The 22,749-nt window shown below is 33.7% G+C and overlaps 1 protein-coding gene across 5 annotated transcripts in view; it reads left to right on the forward strand.

Moving 5' to 3' along the window:
* LOC125057065 (paired box protein Pax-5) overlaps positions 1-22,749 on the forward strand; it is a 78,224-nt gene that overhangs the window by 47,470 nt on the left and 8,005 nt on the right. For all 5 annotated transcript variants that reach the window (XM_047660516.1, XM_047660517.1, XM_047660518.1 and 2 more), the window contains 6 exons: positions 906-1,071; positions 8,917-9,114; positions 16,649-16,754; positions 17,220-17,388; positions 20,547-20,632; positions 21,268-21,406. In XM_047660516.1, the coding sequence (XP_047516472.1) occupies positions 906-1,071; positions 8,917-9,114; positions 16,649-16,754; positions 17,220-17,388; positions 20,547-20,632; positions 21,268-21,406 (864 nt within the window). The remainder of the gene's footprint in view (positions 1-905; positions 1,072-8,916; positions 9,115-16,648; positions 16,755-17,219; positions 17,389-20,546; positions 20,633-21,267; positions 21,407-22,749) is intronic.

Here is a 22,749-nt window from a genome sequence, read left to right on the forward strand (position 1 = left end):
GATTATAAGTAGACTTTTAAGCAAACAAAACGCTAGCTTTCGGTCTTATGTGGTCTGTCAATGTAACCCTACAATATTTGTGGTGCTTACGTAAAATAATTCTATATATTTGCCAAAAATAAACCTGTATCCAACATTAAAAGCCCGCCCGGGTAAGAGTGTCTTACCCGGGTGGGGCGCTCACGAGGCGTGACCATCGATCCGTCACGCCTTGCGCCCGGTCGATACCCGGGTAGCCGTGATCCGGCTACGGATATCACAATCGATGACAAGTGCATTATTGTTTGCTTGTTTATCAAATGTTTTGGAATGTGGTTAGGCTTTTACAATTAAAATATATATTAACGGAATATAATAGGTACTTAACGCCAAAGAAATGTTTTGAAAATTTGGTTAGGTAGGTACTTAATAATAGCTAGCAGCCCCCGCGAACTTCATTTCCCCTTAATATGATATGATATAGCAAACAATTGCTTAGCCTATCTTTTTAGTAGCTACATACGAACATTATATGGAAAATTTTGCTATATCTACTCCATAGAGACTGTTCGCTTTTCCGGAATAAAAACCTAAGTAGTAAATAAAACTATTTTTTTTAAGTTTTCCCAAAAGGAATAAATTTAAAAAAAATACTCGATTTCGTCCAGCCGTCGTCGACTTAGCTTAGCTACATTTTTGCGATACATTTTTACTTATTATGCGGAAAATACTTTTATAATTAGTAGAATTAGTTCTAGGTACTGCTCTTAGCGTCGAATGTTATTTAATAATAGAACTATTATAGTATATCCCACTTAGAGTTTATTTAAGCAAAGCATCAGATGATAACTACTTCCACGACGCAATGAAACTAATAATTATACACGGGGATATAAACACACAAATAACCATATCTTTCCTTTCAGGTCATGGCGGCGTGAATCAACTAGGCGGTGTGTTTGTAAACGGGCGGCCGTTGCCCGACGTTGTACGACAGCGGATAGTTGAGCTGGCACACAGTGGCGTTCGGCCATGCGATATCAGTCGGCAACTCCGAGTATCGCATGGATGTGTCTCTAAGATACTTTCTAGGTAAGTTCAAAACAGATGTTCTAGGAATCGATATATATCTTAATATATATAAATTACGTGTCACGTTGTTTGTCCGCTATGGACTCCCTAAACTACCGAACCGATTTCAATCAAATTTGCACAATGTGTGCAGTTTGATCTTTGAACTTAAGAGATAGGATAGCTTACATCTCAATTTATATACGAAATATTATTTTATTGCAAAATATTTGTTTATTATTTGATAGTCACAATTCTAATAGATGGCGCTGTGTTGAAAGTACCAACGTTTCAAATAAGCGACAATTTAATGGCATTACCACCAAAAAAAGCATGGTAGTCCCCATGACTGGTGTTCTCCTACCGTTTCCCTTGAATAGGTTACTACTATGTTATATCACTAATACCTAAGCCACAGCAAAGCTTGGCCGGTCTGCTAGTATATATATAGTTTTAGGGCAGATTGGCCCGGAATAGACGATTCATTAAAAGGGCAAGCAGGCAAGTGTTTTATAAGTAGTAGCATGGGGGCCTCATAGCCTAGCGGTCCTATTAAGTGGCAGGCGAGGGGAACCGGGTTCGATTCCCGGTTCGCGGGCAAGTTTTAATTTATTTTAAATTTGTTCTCGGTCTTTGGGAGGGTTGTGAGGTACCGGGCGAGGGCCTAAAACCGTACATGGAGGACATGGTCGAATTTCTAGGACAAAAAGCACGAATTATAAAAATCTTATACTTGACTCTATTAGCAATGCACAAACCGTGCCAGAGCCATTTAAAAAATAAAAAAGTAGTAGCATGTGTAAACGAGCAATATGTATATTTAAATATAAAGAATTATACACCCACTAAATAATTAGCGCATAATTAATGAATTAGGCCTCAAATACCTACAATTAACGTTCTTAGGCAGTCAAAACTCATTCTTACTTGAACTGAAAGGAATGGTCTAATTGAAAATTCTAAAATAGAACTGATTCATAGATCACGTCTGCGTTCCGCGGCCTGCACATGGCGCGTGCGCATGTTCATCCGTTAGTCACTTATGTCATTTACTATTGTTCTTTTGTTTGGGAGGTAATTTAAGAGGGTATTGGAATACTTTGTTTAAGCATTGTATTATGTATAACAAAATATCGTTTTTCTTGTTCTTTTAATACATCTTTATCGCAATAACTTTGCCATTGTGTTTTATATACTTGTCCTTGTATTTGGAGCCTAAGAATTTCATTTAAACCTTTTAAACATATGTGTGGAAACATAATAGGAAAAACAGGCAGGAGGCTCATCTGATCTTAAGTGATACCGCCCATAGTTACTCATTGCCAAAATGCTCGCTAGTGCGTTGCCGGCCTTTCAAGAATTGGTACGCTCTTTTCTTGAAGGACCCTTAGAATGGGTTCGGAATTTTTTCAGTGGGCAGATGGTTCCACATAGTAGTTGTGTCCGGCAAAAACATAATAGTTATGATTATTTTACAAAATTTTAAAGTAAAAATTGGGCCGATTTTAATTATTTACTATTTTTTGTATATTATGACGAATAGTTACGTGGGTACTAGACATTTTTAATATGATACTAGATGACCTGACCTGACTTCACACGATAAGGCACTTTTTGACTTAAGGATAATATAGCATTCTAATAATGAAAGAATTTGAAGTTTTATACTAACAATATTATGTATTTTATACATTTTATTATATTTCATTTTTTGTTTTGTTTGCGACATTAAAATAAACAAAGTTTTAATATTAAATGGTTCGGTATTTAGAGATACAATAGCTTCAGCGGCTTTCTCTCCCTTTGATGAGCATTTTCAGTCACTATTCACTTTTGCGGTGCTAATGAACGTTGGATGACGATGGCAAATCTTTCATCACATTTCGTCTGCTTTTGAACGGTATTACACTTTTACACATGTTTTCTTAATCCGATTCAATGAGCCTTCTGTACATATTTAGGTACCCCGAACATGTAATTCCATTGGTGTAAAATACATAATTATTATTAAATCTTTTTTTCCCATTATGAAGTTGTATACATTAGTTTATATAATCTTACTAATCACTTCTGTATCTAAATATGAGATACAACCTCAAACTTGGCGCCAAAATCGAAAACAGTTGTGCCAATCTAACAACAAAAAAAACACAATTTGAATTTGGAATCATAAACAAATTAAGCATTCCCAATACTTTTTCACACAAAAAATTATCTATAAAAAGATATCGAAGACTCTAAAGCTACTGGATGTATGTATAATTCATAGAAGCTTCATCAAAAACAATTTCGCATTTTGGTTTGACAAACAAATTCATAATACAAGTATTGTATGTTAACTTAATAAACCCCAAATGAAATCCCAACTCACAATGATATGAATGAAACGAGCATCGGACACTGCTATTGTCTGATTTAAATTGAAACTGACCCACTAGGGATGGACCAACTGGTATGTCGATGTTATAGTCCAAAATCGTTAAAATTTAAATAACCACACGCGTTTCCACTCTCGCTGTATTCTGACTTTAGTAATTTTAGGCAATAATAAGCGTCGTAGTTCGGCCATTAGTGTGCATGTAACATCGAAGTTTAGGGTGATCATTTTATACCTACAAATCCGAAACAGTTGTTGTGCTGGAAATTATACCTATAATCTCTGTGTTATACATTATTCTTGTATTATACATTTAACCTACAACGGCAACTCCAGCCATACCTAAGTTTGGAACATATTTATTGCTATAGTACTCAATATTTAAATAGTCGTAAACGTAATTACTATTTCGTGTAAAATTCATAATTTAACTACTATTTTTTTTTATTTTTTTTATTTCGTACCTACTCAAGTCAAGGCTGCAATTGTGGTCGTTATATGTCCGGGCTACGCGATACAAAACTGAGTTCTTTGCATAAGCGTTGTTGATGACACAAATCAGAAGATTGCGAGTCTGGTAGTGAACTACAATTAATTTTATCTGAGATGATGTTCAAATTTTTATTTAATTTGAATTTTGAGTATGCTTATTAAATACGCTTTAACACTTGGTTACATGTTATTATATTCCAGACATTTATCGACCCTAGTACATCTCTATTCCCACGGGATCGCCCTGAATAGAAACAGTCGGTATTGTTTTTCAATTTATTTGCCCCGCGCGTCTCTGTTTTGAATTTATACAACAATGCAAAGCTATTTCTGTCTTCCTGTTGTCATATCTCTACATACATTCCATTGGGTATATACGGGATAGCATTATCAATGTCCTATATCCATACTTATTTAAAACATTTGTAACCTTATAAATTAAAAAAGTAAAGAACGTATAATATTCTACCGCTCTAATACATTATTATAATTAATTTATGTAAACAAGCCAAGTACTAATGAACTGTCAATTATTAAACAAGACCCACCCATCAGTGTCAATGAAATTTTCCTGGTTTATATTAAAACCGAAATCAGAAAGTAGTCCAGTCTTGTGTCCGTATATAATAATTATTACCTTTTTTCTGTCTGTACGTCGGCAGGCAGAAAGCGTGACCATTGCCACACTTCCGTTTTATCACATAAATCAATTTTAAGCCTTATAACCATGCAACAGAGTTCAAATTTCACCTACTAATAAGGCCAGTGTACGCTTGGCAAAGAAATGAAGTTACTGTTTTATATTCCATAGGAATATCTGTTTTATTCGAGGCTTATAAGTGTTGAATTGCTGTAAAGCAATTCACGTACGAATTTTGTTTAGAATTACGAATTAAAGTAACGCACGATGATCTAGATTTTTGTTATCTTTTAATTTATCTAATATAGTTAGCTGTTTTCAAAACTGAACTGAACCGCGTTTTATTTCACAAAAAACGTAATTGACGAAGAATTTAGATGGTTATTTCACTATACAAAATCAATAGAATACCATGTTATTGTTATTTTCTTTTATAATTATGTATTTATATATTCACGGATGCTTGACAGAACCATGCGACTACTTCAATACGAAGAGTCCCCTCGTGAGTTTTGCTGCGATATTGCGGGCTTCTCGATTGTTAGGAAGTTGCATGGATCTGATAGCGCCTTCTTAAGTGCTCATGTTATTTTCACTCATGTATATCCTTTCTGTAACATATTTATAGGTATCTGATTGTCCTCCTTGTAACATATGTATTGCTTGAGAACAGATGTTCGGAGTTTAGCTATGACACTAATTATGAAGATGTTGATATTTTCCACCTAACCAAAGAGGAGGTTTTTTTTTGTTGAAATATAAGTATTAATTGTCGTTAGTTTAATTTTAAATTTCAGTTTTCTTTAATTTTTTTTCTTTTTGCCGATTTACGTAGGTACTTATGTTTTCTGTTTCATATATATTGTTTATCTATCTAATCTGTTTTGGCTTTGAATATAGTCTAAGTGTTTTGTTTTATAATATATATGTCAGCTGTAAGATTACTAATAAATAAATAAATATGAGCTTTATCTAGCTTATCGTGATATCTGAGATACTATGTCTCTTAGATATCACGACGATATCATACTATACACGTTTCAATTAGCTTTGTCTTAATATTAATGTTTCTTATATTTGTTCTATAAATACTACTAAATATAACTACTGCCATAGCCAGCGTATAAAGCAGAATTATTGGTAAACCATACAAGTTACTTATTTACGTTTGCCTGCAGTATTTGATAGTTACTCAATCTATATGATATATCTTACTTAAGAACTTAAAAAATGTATATAAATAGTAACACATTATATAAAAATGCATCTATAGTATTAATAGTAATACAATATATAGCCAATAATATTTGTAAGCCAATTTGAGGCGTAGTAAACATATTGCGGATCTTGATAAGGCTAATAAGCTTAGATTATGGGAGCTTATAGCACTCCACTTGTATCAATAACTGAGGGTTGATCACGGACTTGCTCACTGATTCCAAAATTCCAAGTGTTGATTCCGGATAAAAACGAGCATTACATGTTGTGTTCATAATTTGTGTGGTATTTTAAATGTCAATTAGACATAGACATAACATTTATTACAAACAAAAATACACACACATAAACACACAAAATAAAAATAATCAAAAAAAAGTAAAATGAGAGATATCAAAAACAATAAAAAAAAATATATATAAAAAAAACCTTTTTCCCATTCGGTTCGTCTCAAGTGTGTAATGCATGTGTGCTGTGGCTGTAATTGGCCCTAGCTCAGCATTATGCTGAGGAGCAGAATGTTCCACAGCGCTGTTCATACTGCCAGAGACCACAGTAGCTAGTTTGCGCCTTAGTCGCAAAAAACGAAAGAAAAGGAATGTAATAAATAGTATAATGTTAGTTATTAGAAATATACGACAAAAATTGACTTCACATATCTAAACTAAAACTTAAACGTGATAATTAAAACCTACATCTATTCCTTATATAGTTATATAAGCGCTTAACAAGCCAAGAAGATTACGGGAGCTTAAAGCGCTCCACTTGTATCAATAACTGAGGGTTGATTGTTCAACGATTCCAAAATTCCATGTGTTGATTCCGCATAAAAACGAGCATATACAGTATCGTAGTCTTCTAGGTCTGTTTCTTTTACTAAAAGCAGCTTAAGTAATTAGTATTTATAACAAATTGTTTGATGAAAAATTAAACTTTTATAGCTTAGCTAATAAGCACATGACCGAAGTTACTGGGTTCAATTATCTCCATCATATTTAAGAAACAAATTCTTTCTGTAATCACTTATTCTGAACAAGCATTCTCTAGTAGCAATAATTTATAGTCTCATTGTAATGTAAAAGAGCATATTCCAGGGCACACAACAGAGAACCCGTTGTCCCAAAGGACTTAAAACATAGTACCCTTGTACTGTGTACTGTCAAATAGAAATTATATTGAAAGTTTTAGTTTTATTTAAATTTTCTAGAGAGTTAAAATTAATATAGCTTTAGTTAAACCCACGACAAAAAATTAAACCTTTAATTTAGATTAGAATGAAAAATCGTCTGATTTAATTCCTTAATATCTCTTGAGTAGTTAAGTACAAGATTCTAAACAAGTCAACAATAATATTGTCTTTGGTTTACATGAGTGCATATTTTTTTATAAGTTATGTTTTGTGATTGTGTGTAACTTTAAAACAGTGCAAAATCTACTCTTAAATACTACATAATATGAGACGAAAAGTCAAATTGTGATTAACAATTTTTTTACGGAAAAACAATTCTAAGATTTTATGTCTTCAAACTGAATTGGACCACTTTTCCCCACGACTGTCCACTCTCATAGGGTGTGATCACACTCATAATTGACTTATCAAGATACACCCACCCCTGACACAAAATTACTTAAGTGCGGTGCGATCCGATTAGATTTATCTGCTTGTCGTTACCAAGCCACTTACGGAGCTTTTTGATGCAAAATATCCTGATATAAAAAATCTTTAAAATAACCGTCGACTCTTTGGGTCTAAGGCATGGCTCTTTCCTCGCGATGTTTATCTTCACCATACGAGTTTTAAATACCCTAACACATGCGCGACTGAAAATACATTGGTGCACAGCCAAGAGTCGAACTTACAACCTCAGGGATGAGCGTTGTACGCTAACAAACTCACTAATAACTCACTCATAACTTGTAATGCTTGAAGTTATTTAACTTAAAATTATAAATTTCCTAAATCAAAAGAAAAACGTAACAAAATTACGTCGACTAAATACATTTAATATAAAATTATGATAAAGGACTGTTAAAAAAATAAAAAAAATAATTCCTTAGAAGCTTTTTCTCATAGGAACCTGGTGACATTATAATATCAAGTACTTTTAAATGACAATTGTAGCTTTACAAATTTACGAAATTATTAACGTTAATATATAAATGTAACAATAATATGTAAACCTTATTAATCGAAGAGAGATTTTTGTAAATTTTCTTTAAAACTACTAAACCATCGTTCATGCATTAAGATTGTTACTCTATCAGTCTTATAAACATTACTCGACTAAAAATAGGGTTGCAATAATCGAATTGTCATAATACCCCTCCATTATTTTATTGAGCAGTCAAAATTTAATTTAGCTTTAATGCCATGCCCCGTGGGAGTAGGCCGTTCCTTGTTTATGGTTGATTTGGGAATACATTGATTGTATAGTGATGAGGCAATATGGTGTGATTTCGCGCTGGTATAATGTAGAATATTGCTCGTAGTAGGAATCAAATATATTGTTTTTGTTGTCATGAAACCTTTGTAACCAGATATTACTAGTACAGTAGGTCAGATATTACTTAGTTTTATGAAATACTAACTGTCCCCGCGAACTTCGTTTCTGCTTAGTGTGATTTTACTTAGCCTACCTTTTTAGTACATACCAACATGGAACATTTTGCTATGCTACCCCAGAGACTGTTCGGTTTTCTGGAATGAAAACCTTTTAGGTTTTTCAGTGAATTTTTCTCTATATAAAACTCAGAGTTCAAGTCTATTGGGGGCTGAATTAAGTGTTGTATGTATTTTTGTTTGTTATAAAAAAATATAAAACAATAAATTTTATATAAAAATAAAAAAATTACATTTAGGGGTATGAAAGATAGATAGTAGCCGATTCTCAGACTTACTGAATATGCATAAAAAAATCATTACAATCGGTCGAGCCGTTTCGGAGGAGTATGGGAACGAACATCATGACACGAGAATTTTATATATTAGATTAGGCTAAAACTGACTTCATATCTAAACTAAAACTTGCACGTGATAGTTAAAATACCTACATCTATTCCTTATATTTAATAAAAGCGCTTAACAAGCCATGAAGCGTTCTATATCTCGTTTAACTAGATAATTTCTTTTTATTTCCAGGTACTATGAAACGGGTAGCTTCAAGGCTGGTGTGATTGGCGGTTCGAAGCCGAAAGTGGCCACCCCACCAGTAGTCGATGCTATCGCCGCGTACAAGAGAGAAAACCCTACTATGTTCGCGTGGGAAATTCGTGATAGACTTCTCAGTGAGGGCATATGCAGTCAGGACAACGTGCCCAGTGTTTCAAGTATTAATAGGTATGTATCATAACCATCCGGGGCTCAAACTCGGGCTAAAAATCATTTCATATGTTATTGATTTTATTGTTGCATCAATCACGGCGCACGTTTAATGGGATCTATTTTACTGATTTGTGAAATATATTTTCTTTACTATTTGTAAAAGATTTCAATGTTCCTGCCAAGTCTCTAGGTTAACCTTTAACCTCCCAACTCCCAGAAGCAACATTGGGTTTCGCAAGTCTCTTCACAGGATGTGTTCTGCTTTTGCTTTCACACTCCTCTACTGCTTCATTTAAGAATAATTTAATGCAACTATGAATGTCCTAATCATTGTATCTTTCTTCTTTATTATAGCTACTAGTTTGTTTGTCGTTCTCCGGACTTATAAATTTTGTGCTGCCATGTTTTGTTTTGCTTTGCTATAACATATTTTTTATCAGTGAAACTTTTTGTGGATACATCTAACGTGTTTATTTTAAATTTTCTTTATTTCCCAAATAAATAAATAAGTTACAGACTTAGAGACTACTTTTGCAGGAAACAATTGTATAATTACGTTTAATTGGGACTAGATCATAACATTTGTCTTGTTGAAAATTCAAATGTTTTTAAAAAAATAACCCATAAAATATAAAATATAAAATAACCCAATAAAATTATTCTATATAATTAAGGATCCTCTCGATATCAGACGAGTTGTCTTTAAATTTATTTAAAAATCTTTTTGAGTATTTCTCTTCTGCCTCGTAATTAGCTACTTATATATAGGTGTGTCGTGTCTCATTTATTTATGGTTACATTTTAATAAATATTTTTTAAGTTTTAGTTAACTTTAGTTTTAGGATTAATTTTATGTTTTTTTGTTAATTACTTATGCACTACTTGTTGTCAGTCGGTGTTTTTTTTTTAAGGTTGGCTGGAAAAAAATCGTTTAATAGCGACAAGGCCACTCGCATATACTTCAAAGAAAATTTACACATAACACATTTTGTTCTACTGATTATGTTTTCGCCATCAACGCTTTAATAATCAATAAGTTTATATTATACCAAACCAAATCGAAACAAATTCTGTATACGTAATAGGTATAGGATAACCCCTGCACTTATCGAGAGCGATAGAGTTTTATTGTTCTGTAATGGACTCGAATGAGGGGAGACTAGAGTCTTACACTCTCCATGTTACAATCACACGAACTAATGTTTTTCTATATCACGGTCATACCTGTATTAATATTTTACCAAACGACTGTACTTTTATTTGATAAAAAATAATAATTATCTTACTAAAGCTGGTTGGAATATTTACTAGTAACTAGTTTTATTACTCATACTCTTCTGGAATTTTCTCGACGCACTTGCAAAATGTATGCAATGTGATGGAAGTCTCGTCTAGGCCGGTATCTATAGACATTGAGAGATGCGACTTTGACAGTGTTACTAGTTATTACCAATGCACAACAATTGGTAATGCAGTTAATAGCATGGTAATATATAGAGTACACAGATTTTTTACAAGAATCAAATAATATTTAAATAAAATATAAAACTTAATAATTGGAGCAGTCTTCGTATAGTCTCACGAGTGAATCCGCGTCAACATTCGTTAAAAATATGTTTAAAAACCACCTGAAATAAACTTCTTATAAATCTGATGGTTTAAAGCTAAGCTTATCAAAGTTTGCACTTATCTTCCAATCAATGGAATTAACATTTATCCAAAGTGTTGCCAGATTAGATATTTGTAATCTCGCTACCGTTTATTAATTTATTTTATCTTTGATAGATCGTATTTCGATTACATGCTTTATTACACACATATTATTTAAGATTAGATTAGTGGTTTAATTAAAAACCAGATAAAGTAGGGTAAATACTAATATTGCTTTGTTATTTTTTTTAATTTTTTTTTTTTTTTTTTTCTGCGGTTATTTGCAATCAGCCCCAAGGCTATGAGCAAATTTTTTCTGTGGTGCTGTCATGTGGAGTGACTTCCCATTGGAAGCATCTACTCATCTTCTGTCTAGAGCTACTGCCGGTCTTCTAGCTCTAGAATATGGTGACGTTTTAGTCGACTCACATACTGTCTAATGGTGAGTTGGCGAGCAAGTGTATTCGGGTGACAGCTTAGCCGCTCTTTGTACTTAGCTGCCAGTCTCCGGATTTCTTCTTTGATTGTTCTTATGTTGAGGTGCTCGTGAACTTCGTTGTTTGTAATGTACCAGGGTACTTTTGCAACTGCTCTTAGGATCTTGTTCTGTTGTCGCTGGAGTATGTTTATGTTGGTATCACTTGCGCTGCCCCATAGTTGGAGGCCATATGTCCAAATGGGCTTAAGGATGACTTTATATATAAGAAGTTTGTTATCTAGAGAAAGTTTTGAGTTTCTACCTAGCATCCAGTAAAGGCTGTTGTACTTTAGCTGTAGCTCCTGCTTTTTACATTTGATGTGGTGCCTCCACGTTAATCCACGATCAATGTGTAAGCCAAGATATCTTACATGGTCGCTGTGGGGCAGAATACATTGGTCCAACTTTACAGGTGGGCAGTCTCCTCTTCTAAGGGTGAAGGTCACGTGTACTGACTTCGCGGCACTAGCTTTTATTTTCCATTTTTGCAGCCATTCGTTAACTTTGTCAAGGCCTTTCTGCAAGTCCTCTGATGCAAGTCCTGGGTCTTTATTGCTTGCTAATATAGCGGTGTCGTCTGCAAATGTTGCTGTGGTTATTCCTGGCAATAGCGGCAGGTCAGCAGTGTACAACGTGTAGAGCATGGGGCCGAGAACAGATCCTTGTGGTACCCCGGCATCAATGTTTTGAAATTCCGAAGTGGCGTCACCTTCTTTTACATAAATTATGCGATCCTCTAGGTAAGATTTGAATATTGGAAAGTAAGAGTGGGAAATATTCTGCTTGATCTTACATAGCAGGCCTTTGTGCCAGACCTTGTCAAATGCTTGTTGGATATCCAGAAATGCTGATGAGCAGTATTCCCTTTGTTCTAAGGACTTTCTTATGGCGTCACATACTCTGTGAGCTTGTTCCACTGTGCCATGGTATTGTCTGAAGCCGAATTGATGATCTGGTATTACTTTGCGCTCCACAAGGCTTGGCACAATTCTACGAAGTATTGTCTTTTCCAATACCTTGGAAAAAGTAGGCAACAGACTGATTGGTCGGTAGGATGTTTTTTCGGTCATCAGTTTGCCAGCCTTATAAATCATGATGATTTCTGAGATTTTCCACGCAACTGGGAAGTAGCCTATTCGTAACATAGCATTGAAGAGTATAGTGATGAAGATCATAGCCTTTCTCGGTAGTTCCATCAATACTTCTTTAGTTATCAGGTCGTAACCTGGTGCCTTTTTACTGTCCAGGCATTTGATAGTTTTTATGACTTCTGCAGGCGACACAGGTCTAGGGGGATGATCCATTTGAAGGTCTTGATTTAGAACTTGGTCAACATATTCATCTGATGAGTTGTCCAGTGTTACATTAGGTTTAAAGGAGCTTGCTAGATAGTTCGCAAACAAGTCCGCTTTGTCCTGGCTCGTTCTGGCCCAGCCGTTTTCCTTTTTAATTGGGGCTTTTGATTTGTTAGGTTGGCTACAAGAACGGGTGATTTTCCAGAGCGAATAGTTGCTGGCCTTAGTAGCGGTTAGAGACTCCAACTTTGCTTGCATTGTTAAGTCATTAACATTCTTTATAGCTTCCTTCAATTCTACAATGGCTTTATTAAGGGCTGTCTTGTCTTGTGGATGACGACTCAGTTGCCAAACTCTGCGCAATCTGCGTTTCTCCTGAATCATCATCTTTATTTCCAATGGTATGTTTGTGTGCTGGTTTTTGTGTTCAGTAGTAGGCGTGCTTCTCCACGCAGCAGCTTGTATGAGATTAGTAAACTGCACTAGTGCTGTTTCAATTTCCTCTGCTTCTTTAAGTCTGACATTTAGATTAAGGTTTTCATCTATGTGTTCCCTGAAGGAAGGCCAATCAGTTTGCTGGTTATACAATCTTATCGGTCTCTCAACTTCAATTATAGTGGAGCTGACAGTTAATAAGACTGGAGTGTGATCAGATGAACCATCAGCACATGATTCGATCTTCATGTATTGTTTAGAGAGTCCTTTTGTTAGGAAGAAATCGAGGATGTCCGGGATTCGATTGTGATCAGCTGGCCAGTTGGTAGGTTCTGATGGAGCAATTATGTTTAGGTGATTTGTATCGATGCTCAACATCAATTGTCTTCCCCTAGTTGTTATTAATCTTGACCCCCAATGCACATGTTTGGAGTTCCAGTCGCCTCCTGTTATAAAGCGATTGCCTAGAGTCGAGAAGAAATGAGAGAACAGGTCGGCGTCTATTCGATGTTTTGGTGGACAGTAAACAGCTGAGACATTAAAGTATCCACCTCTGTCTTGTATTGCGACCGTAGTGGCGTGGTTATTTTTTTTAATTTAATAAGTATTTTTCCACGCAATTGAACTAATACCACTAAGATAAGAAGACAATGCAAAAACTAAAAGAATAATTTAATTTAAGACCATAAATGTCTACTAATGTTTAGTGATAGTCCAAACCAATATAATTTCACATTATCATTCCCAATATCAATAAAAATAATATTCAAATAAATCAAAATTCCCATAACCCTTAGTTCACGAAAAATGGAAATTCTCGAGAAATCTTGCTAGTTTATATGTTTATTATATGTGAATGGCAATAATTCAATGGATGTAGCGGAGGATTTCCGGTGCGCGCGGAGCACGTGTCCCTGTTTCCGATGCCGCCATCTTTGTAACCCCCCCAGCTTCCGGTTACTTACAACCCCTTGTGTTGGCCATGAAAAGTGTTTAAGATTATTTCACATTTTTCGCAGTAACATAGTGATGCTGGTTATCTCAACACATACAATAATAAATTATAACTATAATCATAAAAAAAACGAGATCACCGTTATTCATACAAAATTTGTTATTCAACCTTAATATTGTCAGTTAGAGTTACAGTGTTTCTAAAGAAATTTGACTTACTTAATTGAGATTAAGACTTATTTTCACTTGAAAAGTATTTTAGACAATTTATGGTCAATAAATATTTTAATAATTTTCAGTATTAACATTATTATAATGGAGCAATGAATTGAAAATAATAATAATTATTTTAATCAATTCGATTCGCTGTGACCTTTTTAATCCTTTTTTTCTGATGTGACATCAAAATTATCAATTATAGCTCCCAAACCTTCATAGTTATATAAAAATTGATAGTATAAAACTTGTTTAATATAATATCATTGTATAATGAGAAAATAAGAAAAAGAGACAAAAAAATTATCCATGAAATTTTTCCAAATATGTATTAGAATCTGAAAACAAAACATTAATTTTCAAATTATAAGTTGATCACTTTGAAAATTGCATTAAATTCATAGTTGCAGTCAATTTTAAAGCAATTCACTGGAGGGGTCATTCTCACCCCCATACACGTGTCGGACACGCGTGCCTAATGTCGTGTCATGTAGTATACTGCGGTCTATTCAACGTTAAATACGATTCTACTTAAATGGCGATATTAGGGCTTACGTTAAGAGTTTTACGCAATTTCCAAATCAATATATAGAAATTATAAGTAATTTCGTTAAGTCAGTTATTTTATCTAGTTATACGACATAAGAACGCTATCACTTGATAGCAAAAGTCTAACTAGCAAACCTAGACCTAATTATAAAAAAACTATGTTACTATCAAAATTATTTCTTTACTTTGCCAGTTAAAACTTTAAGTTATATGTTCCTATTAGCATTCATTGATTTTTACTGGTTTATCAATACTGGCACTAACAGCTTGGATAATAAGGACCACTTTGGGTAAATAATGATCAACTCAGCGGGTGAAGAACTTTGTCAAAATCGAAATTCGCCTGGACAGATAAAACAAAAATCTTTTTGTTTTTAATATATTTCATCATCATAGAGTATATTATTAGTAATATTTTAACGATTTAGTAGTATATAAACAGACTTAAAATAATGTCACGATTATAACACCAGTCTTTGCCCTTTGCCACAACTGAATTAAAAAAACGCGGGATTGCTAAAAGACATTTTTAATCGAGGGCCCGTCGCTAGCTAGTAATTGAAGCCATAATTCTAGCAACCCCAATTTGACATTTGAGTTTTTGCGCGCGAAACTGAATAATTTGTCAGCTAGACATTTTGGGCTTGTGGGGGATGAAAGATGTCAACAAGAGATTTATTTTGATTTGAAAATTAATAATTATATTTAAAATATATTATTCACATTATTTAAATATAAATCGACTTATTAACATTTGATTAATCGTTCAAAATATTTTTTTAACTGATCTTAATAATCTGAATAAAACATGAACTAAATTACAAAATCTGTTTTTTTTAAACTATTAATAACACAACAAAAATGCATATGTTCAATAAAAAGCTAAAGCTAAAATAATATGTCTCTTTTACTTTGTCTATATTAAATCTTGCACGTTGTTGTTAAAACAATATTAAATAAATAATGTCGCTATTTTTCGTAACACAAGGGTGATCAATCACAACCCTCTGATGAGTATATTACGACCTGACCTTTTTGATAAGTTTGTGAAACAATTTTTGCATATGTCAACCCACGAGATACTGGCAATACTTCAACGGAGCCATTATCCATCATGGCGGTAAATGAACTGTCAACGAGATGGCGGGAATCATTGCTAGTTGATGACTTAATTTCGAATAGATAATGTTGTGGATTTACTATAAGTTTTTTTATTTTGATATATCTTTCATAGTGATATTATGTTATATATATATATATATATATATATTATGCGTGATATTTAGCGCAGTAAAATAAGTTTTAAAAACGTTGGTTAAAGTTATCAAAATAAACAGATTACGTCCAAGCAACAAATTTTAGCTGATTTCAGTATATAGGTATTTTAAAAACTTCCTTGTTTTAATATACCTATATGATTATGATATAAAAGTGAAATCATATTACTCTTCGTAGCACAAACTTAAAAAAAAGTCTGTGTTACAATTACTTGTGAAAACTATTATCTTACAGAATTCTCCATTACTTTTGAATATACTAGAAAGAAGCCCTTCTTCTGACGATCATATTACTCTTCTGTCTGAACTAATGCTCGTTATTATTATTTCTTACAAAATTATGATCCCAATGACAAGTAATATGCATTAGTAAAAAACCCCTCCGACCACGACACGTGCCGCGACATAGCAATGCAATTTACATCCGACCGCTACGATTTGTTACGCTTCCGATGTTCTATATATCACTTTTTGCATTTTAATGATTTATTACTTGATAAGTTCGGGGAGAACTTTTGTGAAATCCTGCATTTGACTTAACTCCTTTAAGATGCTAGGCTTAATATATAGTAGAACACTCTTATGAAAATAAATAGGTACTTTTATCGAAAACAAAGTTATACCTTAAATTCGTATTTAAAAGAATCTTATTTATCCGATGAAAATCCATATTTTAACTTCAACGTTTGTTACAGAATTGTTCGTAATAAAGCAGCAGAAAAGGCGAAGCATGCGCACAATCAGCAACAACAACAGCAACAAGAGCAAGAAATTACTTCTGCCCAAGGAAGTGTTGTTTCTGTGAGTTATTTTTTTATTCACTTCAAAAAGCCGTAGGAGGAGGTAATCAATGTGTATTTTTTATATATATTCAAGCGCAGTTGTGTCAATTGATTATCCGCAGCGGATTGATCCCATATTTAGAATACAGTGTAAACTCTTTATAACGAAAAAAATAGTTAAATTTATTTAGTTTCACCCAATACCCATACATTAATTCTTCCCTCCCTATAACGAATATACATGCTCGGTCCCTTGAAAATCGTTATAAAGAGTTAACACTGTATTTAAAAGTCATAAATCGTTAGAAAATCCTTGTGCTTCCAATTGGTCAGATTATCGTTGCCCTCTTAAATTGAACCAACTTGTACTTGTACCAGTGCAGTAATTTTTAAAATAAATAAATCAAATAGATACGAAATACCTCTACAGATTATCCACTCGAAATGGTTTATTACAATCAACTCAAAATGAATTGTTTCGCAGGTGATAACCCACGCTGGCAACGCGGGAACAACAGCAGTTCTATCACCAACAACAGAACAACACGTCACCAATACCGGTAGCTACAGCATCAACGGTATACTTGGCATTGAGCAGGTGGAAAGTCTGCATAATGGCAACGGACTGAAGAGAAAGAGGCATGAGGACCAGGGTAAGTAGTTACGAAACCTGTGTTCTTAGATATCATAACAGCTATGTATTTATTTACACTTCGTTACCTATTACAAAAACATACATATAAAAAAAACAGCTTACATAGGTTTTTAGGCGACGGGCGGCCTTATAGCTAACAAGAGATTTCTTCCAGGCAACCCTTATATGGACCAATAAAAAAAAGAAAGAAAAAAAAGAGAAAGAAGAAGATATTATTATCAATGCTAAGGAAATATAAAACATTGGTCAATTATAAAAATTAAATTTGTTTTACAGTTTCTCTTTCACTGGACTCTTTCACTGAAATTGTGTTTATAAATATAAAAAGAGGACCTTTCTTAAGATATTAATAAGACTAAACTTTTATCAGAAAAGCTCAACAAACAATTCTTCATTAAAGTAATTGATATTTCAAACTATTTTAAGGAGGTTATTACTTCCTGTACAAATTATTTTATATAAAAAGTATTGCTATTCCTTTTTGTTATGAATTCTACTAAGCTGCTATCTGATAACATAGGTAACATAGTTTGAAACATTCCAAGTTATTAATGTAACACATCGCCACATGGGACCGACAATATGCCCCACACTATGTTATATATGTACGTTATATCTGAACACAGGGATTAAAACACTGTGGACCCCGCGTTGCGCGTCTTCGCGTCGCGATAGTGCTGTACAAGAGCTGTCGATAAAATCATATTTCATACGTTAAAGGCACAGATAAACCGTATTTTAGGGTAGAGCGGGGCTAGTTGAGCAATTTTTCACTTGCTTGGATATAGGTCCTTAATGATAAGTCTCAATGAGTTGTTATGTGTCCTGATGGATTAGTAATTTATCCCTTAACAAAAGTGTCCATAGTATTTTTTTGTAACAAGTCCAATATAATAGCTACAGATGTTTAAATGCACAAAGTCAAGTATGCTCAATGTACCCCATAGGTGGGGTAAGTTGAGCAAGGGTATGGGGCAAGTTGAGCACTAGGAATGTCTAGGCCAAACCATGGGTTCTATGTTAACTTGAGATGAAGTAAAATATGTGTTAGACAGTCAGCTTTTTATTTATAGTCTTTTATTGACAGAACAACAAAACTTAAAGAAATTTTCTTTGAATAATTACCCGAAACTAGAATAAACAAAACATGAGCATCCATATCTATCCATTACTTACGATAATTTCTGAAAAAGATTACCAAGGCTGGTGGGTTCTGGTTACTGTATGGATAGCTACGATTTTTTTGTTTTAAAAACATCATCAACCATTCTTTTCCATCTTATTTGCAATTCAGCTGGGTGGAATTTCAATGCCAAATTTAGCAGCACACTCTAAGGCAAGGCGACGGACGTCTTTTGGAGAAAAATGCCATTTATAGCAAGTATTTTTTCAAAGAGATATATACTTCCCTCGGTGTTGTATAGCCCATAAATGAATCATCACCTTCATTTAATTTATTTAAAAGTCAACCAATACCGAATTATTTCGCGGTGGTATTCACACTTTTACCTCATCGTGGACAGTCTTTGCAGCATTATTTAAGTATTCAGTAGTGTAAGAACATCTTGTAGTCTTCCTCTTGTAAGTCCGCATCCAAACCAAAAATGAAAGATTCATTACTCATCAGTTGTTTAAGTCGTGGAGTTACTTGCTCAACTTACCCCAACCCGGAATTTTAAAAGAAAAGTGGAATTGTAAAAAAATGCCTAGAATTAGACCCAAAACCTATTTACAAATCAAAAATACAATAATCTTCTGGAAGATTAACACTGTCCTGATTGAAAACAGAGAACATTTGACAAAGACTGACGAAAACTTGCGATAAACAATGTTTTTACTTTTTGGTCACAAAATAAACAAAACACCGTGACACTTCACTCACTCGTCGAGCTGCCACTAGCTATCGTGCGATGATTAACCCTCCTACGACTCCTTCTTTTCGCTATTTGATACTCCCGCGTAAGGTGAATAGTTTCCGAGATATTTCGATTGCCCAACTTGCCCCTATGCTCAACTAGCCCCGCTCTACCCTATATTAAAATAACAAGTTAACAAGCCTATCAGTTGCTACATTAAAATAACTTATATAATACACAGAAATCAATTGTATTTTCATAACATTAAAATACTTATTAATATAGTTTATTAATATTGTATGCGTGGCATATGTTATAAAGAAAGAATATGACAAAATTAAATATTACGTGACACATTTATAAGTTATAATATGCAACTATTTCATATATCGATACTTTAAATCGACATCGTCCAACCCTAGTGTCCCTTCCATAGTGGTGTGCGCTGAGCGGAACCAGCAAGATTTACTGTGCTATTAAAGCGAGCACAAATTGTGGCCATATTATATTAACTTATAACTTCTCTTTAAATTCTAACCCCTTTTCCGGAGTCGGATGTGAGTGTCATAACCGTACATTACCTCATTCCTGTGAAAACGTATATTTGAAAATAAAACATTTTCAAATAAAATACAATGATTTCAAGTTTCATATTATGGTCCCTTTCAAACAAAGTATATTAGTAATTAAAAATTGATAAAATATAGAAAATAAAAACAAATTTCAAAAGTTTGGTCTCTCTGGCACTGTATGTAATGCTGGCATTTCCTCGCTGTATTGTGATACTTATTCGATTCTTTATAATTAAAGTAATATTTTGTAATAATAGTATATAAGGAAAGGCGCACTTGTGCACTTGAACCCCACGGCCTAAGAGTCTATTCCAAAACTATTAGTTTTCTAAGTCATTCGTAAAAAATAATTAAAATATTCATTATTGTCTAGTAAATGGAATGAAAAAATAAAAAATATCATTAAGTAAAATCATACACAGAGGGAAAAGAAATACTTTTATCGTCCCTGTGGCCCAATGCTTATCGTATATAGAATTCCAAATTCTGAGTTCCATTCCTGGGTCAACTATTATTATTATTGTTGCAGATAGAGACATATTTACATAACCATCTATGTAAAAAGTATCTATAAAATTGACACAGAATTGTAAAATTTTGTGTCCAGTCTATTTTCAACAACACTTTGGTCCTTTCAGATTTATTAATTTTGTAATATAGATTATATTCCGAGTGAATCATTTTATTCGATTCACAAATCACAATTAAAATAATATTTTATCCAACAGATGAGAACAGAGACTTCAACAGCCATTCGGAGGATGATGTGAAAAGACAGAGAAGTCACTATAATGGAGATCAAATCTATTCTAATGTAAGTACAGTTATAAAAATAATTGTTCATCCAAAGCCATAATGATCGAATTTCTAAAAACAGGCCCAATACGAAGAAAAGCCGATAAGATAAAATAAAACAGTGGCTAGTTAGGTCTGGGCCTCAGATTCCTGTATCTGTTTCATGATCATTTGTCAATGTAATAGACAAGTAGGTGATCAGCCTCCCGTGCCTAACACACGCCGTCGGCTTTTTGGGTCTAAGGCAAGACGATTTCCTCACGATCTTTTCCTTCATCCTTCAAAGTCCATTGGTGCACAGCCGGGTATTGAACCTACTATCTGTGAGGATGAGAGTCGGACGCTGAAGCCACTAGGCCACTGCTCCTAGTTAACAGCACCTGATACTTTGTAAAAAGTTTGGCCCCTGTGGCAGTGTCACTTTAAGCAGCATTTCCAGGTATTGCGATTCTTATTCGTTTAGCGAGGAAAACACCAGCTCTGAGTTCACCGGTAATTACCAGGCGTGAACTTAAATCTTTAATTATTGGAGTCTCTACAAAGGGAACAAAATCAAAATTACTCTTTAATTTATAGTTAACCTTTTTATATAGTGTACCTGTCGTATATACAATTTAAAAACAACTTAAAATGTAATGATAATTCTTTTGACAGCTATGGTCATCATCTAAATGGAGCTTAAAAGACGAATATAAGTTACTATCGGAGCTAGGAGGAAGCACGGGTTACTACGGCGAGCTATTCGAAGCGCCCTATGAACATCCTGCGCACCCGCACTATGCGTCACACTCCGGTTAGTACTATTTATTTCTCTTCATTATCGCTCATACAAAAATTTTAATTAGACCGAAAGATTTTTAAAAACAAATGAAAGACTACTTTTTCTATAATTATTTGTATGTACCTTTACAAGCTACTATTCCCTGTTTTTGTACCAGCTAATAAGCTGTCTCAGTAATCAGGCTCGTGTCACGAGCGACCACCATTTCACCAAGTACCAATTTTTAAAACTACCGTCATTAAACCATTATTAGTCACGCCCTGAAAATTGCTATGGTGACACGCGGTTTATAGTACAGTGTCAGCTATAATATTATATTATCGCTGAAATAAAAACAAAACATTTTTTGATAAAAAGTTATATAAACTGTACTGACAAATTTTAAAATAAAAAATGCTGTATTATTTAGTTCAATGCGTGTGTATTAAGCAGTACATAATTAAATACTAACGGGTTTTTGTTATTTATTTTTATAAAAGGAAAAACTAAATTAGGGTTAATATAAAGAATATAATATGAATACACGGTAAGGCTACGTCGACAATATTCTTTAAATATATTCCGGCAGCACGGTTTCCCGCAGCTCTCCCTCCTTCCTAGACATTTCACGAGCTTAACAATTTTTTCGTAGAAAACTTCCAGGTTTACGACCTGGAGGTCTTTGATACGGTTGCTAACATCTCCAGAGTTATCCTTTGTATTAAGTTGTTGTTCAAGATCAATAAGAAAAATACTAACGGTTATCAACAGTTAACGGCTGTTGGAACCTTCTTTTTTTATCAAAATCTTCCAATTTATCAATATTTAAGTTTAACAAAATCTCATAATTCAATTTCTTCTCTAAAAATTTTAATTATAGCTTTCAGTGGAAATTATCCTAAAACATAGACGGTATAGCACATAACTGTTCCTAGATTCTTTGGTTGCGGTTGAATTGTTGACATTCAACACCAGAGGTCGCGGATTCAATGCCGTTTTAACTTCCTCATTATTGTTTTTATTATTAGCATACGGAGAATTAGTTTTTTACATGTTATACAAAAAACAGATAACTGATGAACATTACAACACACCAACTAGATTAACACACATTAATTATGTTTACGATGTTATTTAACTTAAATTTTGTATTACAATTGGAGAACAACTGTTGAAAATAGAATATCAAACATAAAACCTAGCTTCGGGATAACTTCGATACCTTCCGCGAGTTATCAGAATGAAATTAAAAATCTTTCAAATTAGTTATACTAGTTATAGGTAAATAATTGTATTTTCATCATCAATGTCTCTACATCCCCTGGTGGCCTCCTCCAGTACATTTCGCCATCGCAATCTGTTTCGTGCTTCTTGCT

This window comes from Pieris napi, chromosome 16 (assembly GCF_905475465.1).
Source record: "Pieris napi chromosome 16, ilPieNapi1.2, whole genome shotgun sequence".
Lineage (NCBI taxonomy): Eukaryota > Metazoa > Arthropoda > Insecta > Lepidoptera > Pieridae > Pieris > Pieris napi.